Source organism: Aquarana catesbeiana, linkage group LG01, assembly GCF_042186555.1.
Source record: "Aquarana catesbeiana isolate 2022-GZ linkage group LG01, ASM4218655v1, whole genome shotgun sequence".
Lineage (NCBI taxonomy): Eukaryota > Metazoa > Chordata > Amphibia > Anura > Ranidae > Aquarana > Aquarana catesbeiana.
In genome coordinates this window covers 218,066,963-218,085,188 of record NC_133324.1, presented here as the reverse complement: position 1 = coordinate 218,085,188, position 18,226 = coordinate 218,066,963, and the positions used below count along the sequence as shown (strand labels likewise).

At 41.3% G+C, this 18,226-nt stretch overlaps 1 protein-coding gene across 2 annotated transcripts in view; it reads right to left on the bottom strand.

The window, feature by feature from the left end:
• The window catches only part of ISOC1 (isochorismatase domain containing 1), a 72,868-nt gene extending 59,714 nt beyond the window's left edge, over positions 1-13,154 (bottom strand). Inside the window, exons 1-2 of one of the 2 annotated variants that reach the window (XM_073625093.1) lie at positions 13,063-13,154; positions 12,290-12,643 (exon numbers count right to left, since the gene is read on the bottom strand). In XM_073625093.1, coding sequence (XP_073481194.1) covers positions 12,290-12,631 — 342 coding nt within the window. In that variant the 5' untranslated portion in view covers positions 12,632-12,643; positions 13,063-13,154. Of the gene's footprint in view, positions 1-12,289; positions 12,644-12,794; positions 12,844-13,062 lie in introns of those variants that run through there. The other variant, XM_073625101.1, reaches the window with a different exon arrangement.
• Between the last annotated feature and the right edge of the window lie 5,072 nt (positions 13,155-18,226).

Genomic DNA, 18,226 nt, shown 5'->3' with positions numbered 1-18,226 from the left:
GATACTTTTTTCACCTGCTACTTCCTGTCTGTGACAGTAAAAAGAATAGCACTAGCTGCCTGAGCACAAGACATAGGCAAAGCACAGGTACAATTTAAAACAACCCTGAATGAAAAACATCCCAATGAAAATTCATAGAAAACGAGTTGTTCTTCTCCCCTCTGGTGGTCCATGTCTCCGGTCATCTGTTCAAGCTCTGCAGTCTCCGAGTCTCTTTGGCATTCAACACTTCAATGAATGCCAGATGCCTGTATCCCCCACTGCACACTGTGGTTCCATCCTCCATTCCCTATGTCAGTCCTGTATTTATGAAGATGTTGGCGAAAGGAACCACAGCACAGTGGGGGGCACAGGCATCCTATATTCCTGAATGTGTGGGATGCCAAATAGTCCTTTGGAGGTTGTAGTGCTGGAATGGACAGAAAACAGGAGACCTAGGCTGCCAGAGAGGTAAAGTACAAGATCTCTTCTCTTGCAAGGAATCTGGATCTGACCCAACAAGGTTGCTTTAAAGGAAACATGTACTGAAAACACAAGTAGACTACCATTGCGCATGTCTCCTTGTGAAAACACTAGTTCTGTGAATGTTATACTAAACTAGTGGATTCAATATTTTCTAAATCATTGACCTCAACATTTATATACCTACTGTAGCAAATATATAAATAATTGGACAGTTTCCAGAAACAGAGACAAGACTCCCAATCTCTATGGTGAATAGGAGAATATAAGGAGGGAGACAGAGCTCACTCCAAAGAGTAATGGGATTTTAAAGGGAGATGATGTGTCTGTTTAAAGGTGAACAATATCACAACGGTTGATATAAAAATATAAATTTTATTGAACAAACAAGTATAAAAAATACAGTAAAAGATCAATCAAGTTACATGATACGACCGTAGAGAGACTTTCTCTATGAAATCAGCTGTAAGCAGCCAACATGTTTCGCATTTTGCTTCATCAGGGCATTACAAGCATTACAGATTTCATCTAGATTGTATAAAAAGTATAAAAATAAAAATCATTAATATGATCATACATATCAGATAAATTTAAGAGACAACACTTCATTATGTAGATGAAGAATGACTAGGTACAAAGTGTCACACACAAGCTCACCTGGTCTATTACAGACAAGAGGACCACTGAGAGCACATGATTAACAGCCAAATACCCCTGTATGAACCACCTGGTGCTAATTAACCCATGGATGCCAGGTCCATATGGGTCATGCCGGTAGGAGAACTGGACCGTGTTAGAGGAAAACGATGATCTGACAATGTTAAGAGAAAATAATAATAATAATAATAATAATAATAATAATAATAATAATAATAACCCCTTCCCGCCGACCGTACGCATGTGCGTACTCAGCTTTCCGGGGTTATACCGGGATGATGCCCGCAGCTGCAGGCATCATCCCGGTACCGTTGTTTTGAGTGGGCGATCGGCTACCCGTATGTAACAACCGATGCGGCTAAAAGCCTCTCCGCTGTTATACAGGAGGAGCGGGAGGGGACGTCCCCCCCTCCTGCCGCTCTTACCGGGCCTCCCGTGCGATCGGGAGGCCCGGTGTCCAATCGGCTGCCTCCGGCGGCTGTGGGGGCGGGCTGGAACGAAGCTGTGGGCGGCTTCGTTCCAGCCTTCTCAATGTAAACGCGGAAGCGACGTCATGACGTCACTTCCCGTTTACTCGGCTGCCAATGGCGCCGAATTTAAAAAGATACACAGTATTCAGAATCGCCGTTTTCGGCGATCTGAATACTTTGAAGTGCAGAGGAGGGATCGGGGGTCTTTTAGACCCCCGATCCCTCCATAAAGAGTACCTGTCACCACCTATTACTGTCACAAGGGATGTTTACATTCCTTGTGGACAGCAAGTAAAAAAAAAACATTTTTTTTTTTTTAAAACACAATTTATAAGTCTAAAAATAAATAAAATAAATAAATGTAAAAAAAAAAAAATTTTTTTTAAAGCACCCCGACCCCGCAAAGCGAAGAAAATGCATATGGAAGTAGCGCCCGCATATGTAAACAGTGTTCAAATCACACATGTGAGCTATCGCCGCGATCGTCAGAGCGAGAGAAATAATTCTAGCCCCAGACCTCCTCTAACTCTAAACTGGTAACCATAAAAAAATTTAAAGCGTCGCCTATGGAAATTCATAGCTACCATAGTTTGTCGCCATTCCACGAGTGCGTGCAATTATAAAGCGTGACATGTTTGGTATCTATTTACTCGGCGTAACATCATCTTTCACATTATACAAAAAAAAATTGGGGTAACTTTACTGTTTGGATTTTTTAAAATTCATGGACGTGTCCCTTTTCCAAAAATTTGCGTTTAAAACACCGCTGCACAAATACCGTGTGATATAAAATATTGCAACAATCTCCATTTTATTCTCTGCTAAAAAAATATATATAATGTTTGGGGGTTCTAAGTAATTTTCTAGCAAAAAATATGGATTTTAACTTGTAAACACCAAATTTCAAAAATAGGCTTAGTCATGAAAGGGATAATAGATGAAAAAAATGAAAAAAAATGTTTTACCATAATAATATAGCTGATATCAATCTATATGTAGGTCAACATCGGGTAACCATAAAAACAGCAACGATAACATGTTGTGTCTAGTGCCAGATATCATAACCATATTTTAGGTAGAATTGAAGATTTTTAGATCTATAGATAATATTACTTCCAGTTCTATATATGTTCATTTATTTTTGTCATTCAACATTATGTATTTTATTATATAAATAATAGATTAACTAATATTTTTTGTTCACCTCAAAAAAAAAAAAAAAAAAAGATTTTATTATTTCCAACATGAGACATAAATATAAAGAGTCATTATATCAGAGAAATTAATGAACATATACTGTTTGCATTGAAAAAAGAGAAGACGAATAAATTCAATATGCAACTAGAAAAGGTACAATTTCTGGGGAAATTGTGAAAAGTGTTCTTGCCTCTACAACTGGAGTGGGCGGAGTAACTGGGTGGAGTGGCTTGAGTAACTGTGAAAAGTGTTAAAAAGCTTAATATTTTAAAAAGTATAAATAGTAGTAAAAAAGTTCCATCATTCGCTGAAAGAGCTGAACATTTTTTTCAAAAGTAATTTTTTTTTTCAAAAATGAATTTTTTTTAATCAAAAATGTTTTTTTTTTTCTTCAAAAATGATTTTTTTTTTCAAAAGTAATTTTTTTTTTCCAAAGGTAATTTTTTTTTTCAAAAATGAATTTTTTTATTTGAAAAATAATTTTTTTTTCGAAATTATTATTTTTTTTAAAGTAATTTTTTTTTCAAAAATAATTTTTTTTTTTCAAAAATATTTTTTTTTTTCAAATATATTTTTTTTTTTCAAATATATTTTTTTTTCAAAAATAATTTTTTTTTCAAAAATAATTTTTTTTTCAAAAATAATTTTTTTTTTTTTTCAAAAATGATTTTTTTTTTTTCAAAAATTATTTTTTTTTTTTTACATGGGGCGGTCATAATGTTTTGGCTGATCATGGGGTGGTCATAATGTTTTGGCTGATCATGGGGTTGTCAGCTTTTGTCACTTCCCACTCTAGTTTTGAACATTTCGCCATTCATTCCTATGGGACCAATTTCGCCGCAAAAACGTCATTTCGTGGACGATTCGGCAAAACATTCCACAAAGTAATAACACACCAATCGGGAACAATCCGCTCGTTTCGGTATATTATTTGTCTCTGTAGTGTGAAAACTGTGGGAGGAGTCTACAAGCATTATCAAGTCTAGCAGATGAAGTCACATGCATTTGGAGTGTCTCAGCATCTTGTGTTTACAACCACTGTTTCCTAGCAACGCTCATGCCCTGTTTATGCTTCCCAAATACTGCTTCATCAAAACTGCCCCATCAGAATTACCCCATCAAAACTGCCCCATCATATTCCTCTATTATAAATCAGTACATGGTGTGTCTGTCCCCTCCCCCGGGCTCTGTAATCAGCTGAGATGCTCCAGCCACCTTCCCCCCCTGTGTATAACAGAAGCTTTGGTAACCATGGCAACAAAACAAACACTAACAGTACACTCTGATTAATGGCTAAAATTTCCTGAAATGACCTCTAAACAAATGGCCGTATTTTAAAAACTATACATCCTACAGCGAAGATCTTTATATTGTGAGAATCACAAGACCCAGACCTAGATTTTGATGTATAGTATGTCTCTGAAATATTAAAAATGAAGGCACGGTCACAGTTTAGAAATTGCCCTTCAAATTTGGAGGGGGCTAGAGTGTAGTTTCAATGAATGTCAATGGACGGCGTGAGTTGCAAACAAATGGTCATATTGTGAAAACTATCAGGACTATGGCTTAGCCGTGGACATGTTTAGTGGCAGCAGGGATAGCTGAACGTTTTGATATAAGATTTGTGTAGGTGGGCTTGAAAATGAGGGAGTGGCGGCAGTTTAGAAATCATGTTCTGATTTTCCAGCTTTTGCCATCTCCCACTCTAGTTTCCCCATTCATTCCTATGGGACCAATTTCGCCGCAAAAACGACGATATTTCGTGAACCATTTGGCGAAACGTTCCACAAAGTAATAGCACACCATTCGGGAACAATCCGCACGTTTCGGTATATTACTTGTCTATGTAGTGTAAAAACTGTGGGAGGAGTTAGGGTGGTAAATTTGGCTATAATAATAAGAATAATATATATGTGAGATAACAGTAAGTGGTCTTGCTATGCAAGAACACTTAAATATGAGTATCAGGAGCATGTTATCATTGCGTTATAAAGTACCGCTTACTTGGGTTCTCGCCTGTTCCCGTTATCATATTCGGGAGGACCCACAAAAGGAGATCGAGAGGTCCCCTGGGAACTTCCACTTTTTGAATTCCTCCCCCCCTCCGGTGTCACATTTCAGGGGGGAGGAAGGAGCAGATACCTGTCTAATACAGGTATTTGCTCCCACTTCCTGGCATAGATCACCGCAGCGCTTTTTTCCCCAAAATTGGCGCTTTGTTTATAGCACAAAAAATAAAAAACTGCAGAGATGATCAAATACCACCAAAAGAAAGCTCTATTTCTGGGAAAAAAGAACGTCAATGCTGTTTGGGTGCACTTCGCTTTTAAGGGTATAAAAGCCAGAGAAAGCTAGGCAGTCATCAATTGGAATAAGTACACAAAGGGCCACCTCCTATATTTCTCACTATAGGCATCAGGACTGGATGCAGTCTCATTAACTTTGCTGTGTTTTCCAATGCAAGGGCATCAGAAAATACATTGTTTCCAACATTACCTGCTTTTACTAATGAGCTACATTGCAATGTTTGTGGAAAACTGCTGCATGCTGTATTTTGCTGACCTCACGTTTGGTATTCAAAGGATACCTATATTTAGAAAAAATACACACAGTGCCTTGCAAAAGTATTCACCCCCCCCCCACCCCCTTGGCTTTTTACCCATTTTGTTACATTACAGCTTTTAGTTCAATGTTTTTTTTAATCTGAATTATATGTGATAGATCAGAACACAATAGTCTAAGTTGGTGAAGTAAAATTACCACAAATTAGAAAAATATAAAAATAAAACTATTTTTCAGAAATTAAAAAAAAATGATAATTGGCATGTGCGTATGTATTCAGCCCCTTTGTTATGAAGCCCATAAAAAGCTCCGGTGCAACCAATTACCTTCAGAAGTCACATAATTAGTGAAATGATGTCCATCTGTGTGCAATATAAATGTCACATGATCTGTCATTACATATACACATCTTTTTGAAAGGCCCCAGAGGCTGCAACACCTAAGCAAGAGGCACCGCTAACCAAACACTGCCATGAAGACCAAGGAACTCCCCAAACAAGCAGGGACAATGTTGTTGAGAAGGACAAGTCTGGGTTAGGTTATAAAAAAAAAATCCAAATCTTTGATGATCCCTAGGAGCACCATCAAATATATCATAACCAAATGGAAAGAACATGGCACAACAGCAAACCTGCCAAGAGACTGCCACACACCAAAACTAATGGACCGGGCAAGGAGGGGATTAATCACAGAGGCCTAAGGTAACCCTGGAGGAGCTGCAGAGATCCACAGCAGAGACTGCAGTATCTGTACATGAGATGACAATAAGCCGTACGCTCCATAGAGTTGGGCTTTATGGCAGAGTGGCCAGAAGAAAGCCATTACTTTCAGCAAAAATACAAAATGGCACGTTTTGAGTTTGTGAAAAGGCATGTGGGAGACTCCCAAAATGTATGGAGGAAGGTGCTCTGGTCTGATGAGACTATAATTGAACTTTTTGGCCATTAAAGAAAAGGTTATGTCTGGCGCAAACCCAACACATGACCCAAAAAACACCATCCCCACAGTGAGACATGGTGGTGGCAGCATCATGCTGTACTTGAAATACTTTTGTCCACACATGCTAGGTCAATGACCTCCTGAGTAGTAAGGAAGAATAAGGCAGACAACTGTGAAGCATGTACCTTTAAGAACAAGTCAGTCATAGCAGCTGTCCTAATAGTTTTGTTTTACTAACAAGACATGTTAAGCATGCTTTGGAGGCAAGACTGCCCTATTATAACAATTGGTGATTCAAATTACCAATTGTTTCTTTTTAAAGTAAATAGAAATTTGCATTGTGAAATACCATACACTTCACTAAGGATATCTGATGCCCACAACATCTCCTATTTTTGCCTTTACTTGCCTTTTCTGCTCTGTCCTATAATAAAAAATGACCATAAGGGCATATCGGGTGCTGCCCGAGGGCCCAGGGACAGTAGGGGGCCCACCCCTGACTGTTGCCAAACATACAGAGCAGACATAAGGGGAGAGAGCTCTGCTGTTTTTCATTATATACCGCCCAATCTGCAGGTTTCCCAGGCAGCTGCATACTGCTCTCCCTCCAGCACTACTTTGGGCAGAACAAGTAGAAGAACCATGAGTACACCTGCTCTCACACTGATCCAGCCTGTCACTTCTAGCCCTGCAGCCGCAGCACAGATGCCTCTGTGATCCCTCCTGTGCTCCCCCTTCTCTCCCTGTGCTTGATGATGGAGGTGAAGTCCGCTCCGGCCAGGTACTGTCTCTTCTGGTCCCCCAGCCACTGCATAGTGCCTCCCTGATCCTTCCCGTGCCCTCCTCTTCTCTGGCTTGATAACAGAGGTCACTGCACTGGGGCTCCTTCTCAGCATTCCAGCCAGCCCACCTGCCGCTCCTGCGTTCTATGCTTGCTTTGTGCTGTGAATTTTCCTAAGCCCCCTCAAACACTACAATAGGAGAGGAGACACATTAACCACTTCAGGCACGGAAGGTTTTACCCCCTTAATGACCAGACAATTTTTTGCGATACGGATACGGCACAGCATTGCTTTAACTGACAATTGCGCAGTTATGCAACGCTGTACCTGAATACATTTTTTTCCCCCAAATAGCTTTCTTTTGGTGATATTTTATCACCTCTGCGGTTTTTATTATTTGCGCCAGCAACAAAAAAAAAAAAAAAACAACAATTTTGAAAAAAAATAAATAAAATTTCTTCATAAATTTAGACCAATACGTATTCTGCTACTTTTTTTTTTTTTTTTACCAAAAACAAGTGTATATTGATTGGTTTGCACAAAAGTTATCGTGTCTACAAACTGTGGGATAGTTTTATGGCATTATTTATTTTTTTACTAGTAATGGCGGCCATCAGTGATTTTTAGCAGGACTGAGAAACTGCGGCGGACAAATTGGACACTGACACTTTTTGGGGACCAGTGACACCAATACAGTGATCAGTGCTAAAAGAATGCAATGTCACTATATAAATGACACTGGCAGGGAAGGGGTTAACACCAGGGGTGATCAAAGGGCTAAGTGTGATCCTAGGAAGTGATTTCTAACTGTGGAGGTGGACTGACTGGAGGAAGAGAGAAATCTGTGTTCCTGATTAGCAGACACAGAAGATCTCCCTCTTACTCTGACAGAACAATGGTCTGCCTTGTTTACTCTCCGAACGATCGGCAGGTCCCGGTGGCCATCGCGGCCGCTAATTGGACACAGCAGGAGCCAATCTGGGAGCGGGTCAACAATTTATGGCCCTGCTACCTGCACCCTACTGCACCTGTGATTTCTGCGGGCAAAACAAAGGGGAAGCAAGCGGATAGTACATCTGGCTCCCTTGGCGGCTGGCCCCCCACAACTCACAGGTGGTCGGAAGTAATATAGTAGAAAAAAAAAAAAAAAAAATCTGTTGGTGACTCTGAACTGTGCATGCGCAGTCTGGAGCCAGTCCATTAGAGAACTACTGGGCTCAGCCTCAGATCAGGCAGTGGGATGTGGCTTAAACACACATTCATGCCGCACAAGTACAGACCAAGGTTGCCAGTTCACTAATCAGCTGGCTCCAGACCGCACATGCATTGTTCAGACCCACAGACAAGGATTTGTTTTTCTAAAGTGTTTCATCAGCAGCCGCTCATGAGCAGGGATGAGCTCAGGCGTGTTCGCAACCCGCACGTGCAGAGCCAGCCAGGAAGTCGGCACTGCACATCGCTAATCGCAGGCAGTGAGACATTTTCCCGATCCGCGGTTGTAGAGATCGAGAAATGTCTCACCGCTTCTGATCAGTGCTGTGCAGTGCTGACTTTCTGGAAGGCTCTGCACATGCGGCTTGCAAACACGCCTGAGCTCATCCTTACTCATGAGTTGTGACCAGGCCGGGAGGTAAGAAACCACTTGCCAACCGCACTATAGCCAAATGACAGCTACAGTGCGAACAGCCAGTTCTGGGAGGCCATTATATGACGTCCTACCATGATCACACCCACCAGGCTCTGATCATAGTATCCTCCGGATACTACTGATCACAGATTGAGGTAAAGAGTCAATCGGCAGCCTTAACCACATGATCAGCTGTGTCCAATCACAGCTGATCATAATGTAAACAGAAGCCGGTTTTCAGCTTTTCTTTCCTCATGTTGACAGCGTGAGGAGAGAAGAGGGCCGATAACCAGTTTCTGTAAAAGGGACATCTACACTGATAATTAGTACCACCAGTGCTGCCAATCTGTGCCACCTACCAGTGCTGCCTCATCAGTGAAGTAGAAAAATTACCCGTTTGCTAAATTTTATAACAAACTGAAAAAACATCCCTTCCCCCCATTTATTTAGCAAAAAATAAAAAACCCAGTGGTGATTAAATACCAATAGAAAGCTCCATTTGTGTGGAAAAAAAACTGCTAAAAAGGTCTCATGGGTACAGTGTTGCATAACCGCGCAATTGTCAAAGTGTGACAGGGCTGGGTAAGAAGAGGGTGAATGTGCCCTGTAGGCTAGTTAAATAGGGCACCCTGGAGGAGCAGAACATAAGGGGGCACTCTACAGGAGGATGTAAGGGGGCACTCTGAAGGTACTAACTTCTAACTCTGTCCAGAGCACCTGCTGCCATTTTTCTGCATCTCAGGTATTACATCATGCATAGGATGTAGCAATAAGGCTAAGCTGCACAAAAACATAGGAATTGGGGTGCAGAAAATAGCAGCAGGTGCTCTGGACTGATGAGTCAAAATTTGAAATATTTGGCTATGGCAAGAGGCAGATTGAGCGGTACAATAAGGAGTGCCTGCAGGTAATAGTGAAGCATGGTGGAGGTTCCTTGCAAGTCTGGGGCTGCATTTCTGCAAATGGAGTATGAGATTTGGTCAGAATGAATGGTGTCCTCAATGCTGATCAGTACAGGTAGATACTTATCCATCATGCCATACCATCAAGGAGGCATATCATTTGCCCTAAAATTTATCCTGCAGAAGAACAATGACCCCCAAACATACAGCCAATGTCAATAAGAACTATCTTTAGTGTAAAGAAGAACAAGGAGTCCTGGAATTGATGTTTTGGTCCCCACAGAGCCCTGATCTTATCGAGTCTGTCTGTGATTACAATGAAGAAACAGAAGGATTTGAGGCAGCCTACATCCACATGAGATCTTTGCTTAGTTCTCCACGATGTTTGAAACACCCTACTTGCAGAGTTCCTTCAAAAACTGTGTGCAAATGTACCTACAAGAATTGATGCCGTTTTAAAAGGGAAAGGGTGGCCACACCGAATACTGATTTCATTTGGATTTCTCTTCTGTTCATTTACTTTCCATTTTGTTAATTGATTAAAATAAACTATTAACACTTCTATTTCTGAAAGCATTCTTAATTTACAGCATTTTTTTCAAACCTGCCTAAAACTTTTGCACAGTAGTGTTAAGAAAAAAAAAAATAAAAGAAGAAGGATTAACATAGATTTATATTTTTTTGGAGTATAGATCTAGGTTTGTCCCGCGCATGTTTGAATCCACTACCTCTGCTGGAAGTATATTCCAAGCATCAACTACTCTTTCAGTAAAATAATACTTTCTAAGATCATTTTTGAACTTTCTTCCTGCTAGTTTGAAGTCTTGTCCCGGTGTTCTTGGTTTCATATTGAAAATACTGCCCCCCGAACCTTATTCACCACCTTGATGTATATAAAAGGTTTCCATTGCGTCTCCCTTCTCCCTACTTTCCTCCAGACTGTACATATTAAGTTCCTGAATTCTCTCCTGATAGGATAGAACAAGTCCAGAGATGGGCAGCAAACATGGTAAAAGGTCTGAGGGATAAAACCTATAACATTTATTTTTTTTTTTTTAATGCAATATGTCAAAGCAGATTTTTAACTTTCATTCTAGAAGTATGTTCTTTCCCCAAGTAATCAGCAGAAGAAATTTGACAGATTGGGGGAAATGTGCTGTTTTACATGTTTTGAGTCCCTTTTTTGCTCTGACACAGTGATGAAAAGCTAAAGTATGTTCCAAAACCCATAACCAGATTTCTTTGAATGATTGCTGCTCATTTTTCACTATCTGAAAAGCTCTTATCCTAATAAACTCATCCAAAAGGAAAATAACAGCTTAATGCATGCAATGTTAAAGAGGGTTTAATAGCTCTTTTGTGGTTTTAAATACACCGCAGGTTGCAGAACTTCTCTGCACAATCCATTTATTAAAATTACAGTAAATCATGTACAGGTCCACTTTATCATTTGAGCTGGTCATTTCCTGATGATCCCTTCTACCTATTCCATTATCGAAGCAGCTCTTCTGTCTTATTACCTTCTGGAGACATCCGCTGAGAATTATTCAGGGCAGCAGCATCCACATATTTTTTTTTTTTTAAGCAGGCAGCGCTGAAAGAGCATTAATCATTGGTGCCTTAGCTACCAAGGAAACAAGCTGGGCTACTTTTACACAATATTGATGCATCCTGTATTTTAGTCCTAAAGATGAAAGACCTCAATGACAACACTAATTGCTAATGAAAGTGAATATTGGCACATTAACTGCCTAAACATTGAATGACTTAGGCTGCTCGTTGTAGTCATTCAACCAAAAACAGATGAGTTAGTAATGGTTGGACCAGAGGGAATAAATAACCTTGTAGTCATTCATTCCATCCAAAACTGATGAGTTAGTTATGGATGGACCAGGGGAATGAATAACCTTGTAGTCATGCATTCCATCCAAAACTGATGAGTTAGTTATGGATGGACCAGGGGGAATAAATAACCTTGTAGTCATTCATTCCACCCAAAACGGATGAGCTAGTAATGAATGGACTCTGGGGATCTGAGCTACCTTGTAGTCATTCCTTCCACCAAACACAGATGAGTTAGCTATGGATGGACCCTAAGGGAGTGGATAACCTTGTTGCTTCAGTACTATCCCTTGAGATCTTCAGAGAGAAAAAGATCTCCATATGGGAGTTGATGATTGTGTTCCTGCTGACATCAGAATCCCATGTATCCTGCTGCTGTGGCTGGCCTCTCACCATCCCTACTATAGTAACCATATTATATTAACAGGACGCATAATTAAAAAACAGGGGGCATGAAACCCCCTCCTTATGGCAAGTAGGTGGACTCAGGGACAGTGAGGGGGATCTTGCTGCTGAAGTCTCCCAACAGACAATTGAATCTACCAGCACCCACCCATAACTGAAATATCAGTTTCAGATGGACGGTGAGTTTCATCCTAAAGCAATATCTATGATGGATAAGACATGGGAGTGCACCGCTCCAAAGTAATCACCTCTCCTAAGAACAGCTGTCTCCGCAATCAGGCAGGGTGCTGGCTCTGTTTGCAACAGAGGTAATGGAAGAACTAGAACGCTGGATAGCCGCACTCCAAAAAAGTGTGGCTATTCAGCGTTCTATTTCTTCCACTATGATGGATGAGAACTATTTGCACATGCTTGCAATGTTGAACCGATGATATTGGCACTGACCTGAATTTGTAGGGGCACCAGGCGGACTTTACACCGGTCACTGACCACAAAGCCCTTAGGTAGGTCAATGTACTGTCCCCATTCTTCAGCGAAGAGCTGCACCACAAACTTCCGATGCATGTCGATCTGATCCCCGTACAGACTGAGGAACTTCTGGATTAGGACTTCATAGCCCACGCCGTGGGGCACAGAAGAAGGCCGGGCAAACACTGAGAAGCAGAAAAGGACGGGTACACTGCTGCTGCTGTTGCCACCACAGCCTCCCAGGGCAGCGCTGCAGCTGTTGTTCTGGATGCCAGGGCAGCTGTTCACCTGTGCTGCACACACTGGCTGCTCTGCCATGGTCACCCGCTGCTGTGGACAAAGACACAAAAAAGGGGGTTATACCGAAGTGCTGTGGCCAGCCCCTCACACCAAGTGTCAGTGCCAACCCAGAGGAGGGAGGAGGAGAGGGGAGGATGCAGGCAGTGGGTGGAGGAGGACAGCCTAGGTGATGGACACTCACACTCCTTCCTCCTCCTGTGATTGCCTCCTCTCCTTCCTCACACTCCCCCCTCCTCCCCCCCCCCCGTGCCTGCACTACATTGGACGAGGAAGTGAGGAATGCTCTGTGATTGGAGGCTGCCTCACACTGACACCCGGCTCTGTGCACTGCACTGTGTGCGCTCACATCCCACCAACCTGTGGCTGCCCAGCTGGAGCGGACTTCTACGTCCCAGAAATGACACCCCCTCCCCCCCCCAGAGACTAGACATTACCACAGAGCAACTTACTTCACCTGATCCTCTGACCTCCCGCCAATCCCCGCCGCACACTTCTGGGAGAAACACACACCGAACACGTGCTGACGTCAGCTGGCCCGGCGTCTCCCGAGGGGGCGTGGCCGCAGCAGCTAGTATGTTGTTGTTGCGAGGAGAGAAGGATAAGTTGGGGACGCAAACATATGTAGAGGAAGCTTTGGGGACATAGCTGGAGGAAGTGCTCATATACAGTGGCGAGAAAAAGTATCTCCTTGTCATTAACCACTTCAGCTCCGGAACGTTTTACACCCTAAACCACCTAAATACCGGGCACGTTACCCCCTTCCTGCCCAGGCCAGCTTTGAGCGCTGTCACCGTTTAACCAGTTCAGCCCCGGAAGATTTTTACCCCCTTCCTGACTAGAGCACTTTTTGCGATTCGGTACTGTGTCGCTTTAACTGACAATTGCGCAGTCGTGCGACTTTGCACCAAAACAAAATTGATGCCCTTTTTTCCCCACAAATAGAGCTTTCTTTTGGTGGTATTGGATCACCTCTGTGGTTTTTATTTTTTGTGCTATAAACAAAAAAAGAGCGACAAGTTTGAAAAAACGCATTATTTTTTACCTTTTGCTATAATAAAATGTCCCCCAAAAATATATAAAAAAACAATTTTTTTCCTCAGTTTATGTATTCTTCTACATATTTTTGGTAAAAAAAATCGCAATAAGTGTATATTGATTGGTTTGCGCAAAAGTTATAGCGTCTACAAAATAGGGGATAGATTTATGACATTTTTATTTCTATTTTTTTTTTTTTTTTTTAGTAGTAATGTCGGCGATCTGTGATTTTTATCGGGACTGCGACATTATGGCGGACACTTTTGACACTATTTTGGGACCATTGTCATTTATACAGCGATCAGTGCTATAAAAATGCATTAATTACTATGTAAATGACACTGGCAGGGAAGGGGTTAACCACTAGGAGGCGATGAAGGGGTTAAGTGTGTCCTAGGGAGTGATTCTAAGTATGAGGGGGAGGGGCTACAACACACATGACAGCGATCACTGCTCCCGATGACAAGGAGCGGTGATCTCTGTCATGTCACAAGGCAGAACAGGGGAAATGCCTTGCTTACATAGGCACTTCCCCGTTGTGCAGCTCGGTGACACGTCAAGTCCACCAGTCCCGCGGGCACGGTCACGCTATACGTGGCAGGCGCAATCCCGCCAATTAAAGGGGACGGGAACGTACAGATACGCCCATTTGTCCACCGTTTCCATTGTGCCGACGTATATCGGCGTGCAGCGGTCGGCAAGTGGTTAAATGACAATTGCACGGTCATGCTACACTGTACCCAAAAAAAAATTATCATTTTGTTCCCACAAATAGAGCTTTCCTTGGGAGGTATTTGATCACCTCTGCGATACCAAATACAAAAAAAGACAGAAAATTTCGAAAAATAAAAAGTTTTTCTTTGTTTTTGTTATAAAATTTTGTAAATAAGTATGTTTTCTCCTTCACTGATGGGCATTGATAAGGCTGCACTGACGGGCACTGATAAGGTGGCACTGATGAGCACGGATGAGGTGGCACTGATATGTGACACTGATGGGCACTGATAGGTGGCACATATATGCAGCACTGGTGGGCACTCATAGGCAGCACAGTTGGGTACTCATAGGTGGCACTGATGGACACTGAAAGGCTGCACTGATGGGTACTTATGGGTGGCACAGATGGGCACTGATTGATGGGCATGAATGGACACTGATGAGTGGCACTGATTGACACTGATTGATGGCACTGATGGGCATCACTGATTAGGAGGCACTGGATAGGATAGGATTGTTAGTATAAACAATCAGCACAGATCCCCCCTGTCAGGAGAGCAGCCGATCGGCTCTCCTCTACTCGCGTCTGTCAGACACGAGTGAGGAAAAGCCGATCGGACACGGCTGATCACATGGTAAAGAATCTCAGTCAGAGACTCTTTACCTAGATCTGAGTTGCGGTGTGTCAGACTGACAGGCTGCAACAATGCAGCGGCTTGTTATCCTGATCACATCATATGACGTCCAGGCGGCAAGTGGTTAATGACCAGTCCATTTTTTCCGATACGGCACTAGGTTGTTTTAACTGACAGTTGTGCGGTCGTGCTACACTGTACCCAAACAAAATTGACGTTCTTTTTTCCCCTACAAATAGAGCTTTCTTTTGATGGTATTTGATCGCCTCTGCAGTTTTTATTTCTTGCGCTATAAACAAAAAAAGAGCGACAATTTTGAAAAAAATATATATATTTTACTTTTTGCTATAGTAAATATCCACAAAAATAAATAAAAAAAAAAACCAAATGTCTTCATCAGTTTAGGCCTATAAGTATTCTACATATCTTTGGTAAAAAAAAATCGCAATAAGTGTATATTGATTGGTTTGCACAAAAGTTATAGCGTCTACAAAATAGGTAATATATTTATGGCATTTTTATTATACATTTTTTTCTTTTTACTAGTAATGCTGGTGATCAGCTATTTTTAGCGGGACTGCGACATTGCAGCGGACAGATCGGACACTTTTGACACTTTTTTGGGACCATTGACATCTATAGAGCGATCAGAGCTAAAAATAGTCACTGATTACTGTATAAATGACACTGACAAGAAAGGGGTTAACACTAGGGGGCGATTAAGGGGTTAAATTTGTTGCCTGGGATGAGGTGTTTCTAACTGTGGGGGCAGTGTACTGACTGGGAGTACAGAGAGATCACTGTTCCTGATCACTAGGAACAGCAGATCTCTCTCTACTTCCCTGACAGAGCGGGGATCTGTTTGTTTACATTGACAGATCCCCGTTCTAACTCTCTGTGGAGCGATCGCAGGCGGCTGCCAGCCACATGTATCGGCTTCAGCAACATGTCGCGCGTGCGCGCTTGCTATAGTCTTTAAAAGGACCGCTGTATCGGTATGGCGATTTACGCAGCCGAGCCATTCTGCTGTCATTCTGCTGCAGTATAACTGTGGCGGCTGGTCGGCAAGCAACTATTGTGATATTAAAGCCTTGTTTTTTGTTTGTTTAACCACTTTAGCCCCAAGCCTCTTTTTTACACTTGTTTACAAAAATCTTTTTTTTTTTTTTTTTTAGAAAATTACTTAGAACCCCCAAACATTATATATTTTTTTTCTAACACCCTAGAGAATAAAATGGCGGTCGTTGCAATACTTTCTGTCACACAGTATTTGCGCAGTGGTCTTACAAGCGCACTTTTTTGGGAAAAAAAAATATATTTTTTTAATTAAAAAATAAGACATCAAGGGGCAGGAGGCGGAGCCTAGCGGAGCAGACATGCATTGTTAGAGCTCCACACCGCTGAGGAGAGAAGAGAAGGACAAAGCGGAGCTTGCAGGCTCAAAAGGTATCCATTTGAACCTTTTTGCCCCAGGGAACAAACTGTGAAAGTTTGGGCAGGAAATATGGTACTGGGAGGAAACCGTGGCAGAAATAAAAATCACCTCACAAAGAGCTCACAGGCACTCACTGCAGCTGAAGCAGCTCCAGTCACCTCACAAGATACAGCATCAGGGCGCTCTCACAGACAGAAAATGTCACAGCAAGACTCTCCATTTGAGTCAGATACAGAACAAATCCTCTCACAAACTTCTCCACAAGCCTCCTCAGTATCCCCAGTAATATTATTACAATTTGAAAAGATGCTTCATAAGGCTTTAAAACAAACCTCAGACCAAATAACAAAAAGCCTAACCAAAGAAATAAGAGAGCTGGGAAACCGCACCGCAGCCTTAGAAATAAAAATGGATGAAATTGAAATTACAACCCAAGAAAATATAACAGAATTGGAACAATTAAAAGAAGAGAATTTAATACTTCAAACTAATCTTGAAGATTACGAAAATAGAGCCAGACGTTCAAACTTGCGCATAAGGGGAATACCTGAAACTGTGACAGACCTGCAATCTACTATTACTGCTCTATTACAAGAACTAAAGCCAGATATCCCTATTGAACGTTTAGAACTGGACAGAGTACACAGAGCCCTCACAGCCAAAAAGAAAGATGGACCCCCACGTGATATAATCACAAAATTTCATTATTACAGAACGAAAGAACAAATACTAATTGCTGCAAGAGAAAAAAAGGAACTTAATTTTCAAGGACACAATTATCAAATTTTTGCTGACCTATCCCAACTTACTATTACTAAAAGACGATCCATGAAACCCCAACTAATGGAACTGCAACGCCACAACATTATGTATCAATGGGGCTTCCCCTTTTCAGTCAGATTTAACTACCAAGGTACAATTTACAGAAGCAAATCAGCAGATGAACTACAACAAACCCTTTTAAAATTAAATCTGACAGAACCCACAAACAGCAACACTCCCACACGCAGAAGAATGGCATCATCTTCACCTTCAGGCAGCACCCAGAAAATTTCAGAACAAAGTGGGAATCATCATTCTCACAAAAGAGGCCGTTATGCCACATCATCTATGGACCAAGAAGATTCAATGGACTGACATCCTAATTCCTGATATCTCTTCATTTATTATACTAAGAGATGGTTCTCTATAAAAAACCTGTATTTATAACTGAATGTAACTGCATTCTGATAGTCACACACTGTGTGGGATCATGTTACATTCCAGTTATATTTCTTATTACTTCTGATTCATATAGCCTTAGAATATATAAGTGAAATAAGGAAATTCTTGTTCAGTTATATATTATCAGGTAATAACAATAGATTTATTACTTTTTAGGACAAATATGTTCAATAATCCAGAAGTAATGGAAGCTTTTTCTTTCTTTTCTTAGAACAAATATATTATTACCTAACTAGTTCCTAGAATTATGTTTTTGTTTATTCTAATCTGAAGCAATACAACCTCAATTTTATGAGTTAACATATCTAAACAGTTACATATGAATAAAATATGTAATTGTTTACTCTAAAAGGGTTAAAATCCCAAAATAATTCAAACTATCTTCATCAATACCAAAGTTATTAACAGTACCTTTCTAACGGAATTATTTAGCCTAGGGCAAGACTAACCATATACAACCACCCTGGAATAAATAATTTCAACAAAAACTATATTCTGCACTCCAATTAATGAAACATCATTTTGATGTCTTTTGACATAGCACTTCTCTCCTGTAAGCAGAAGATC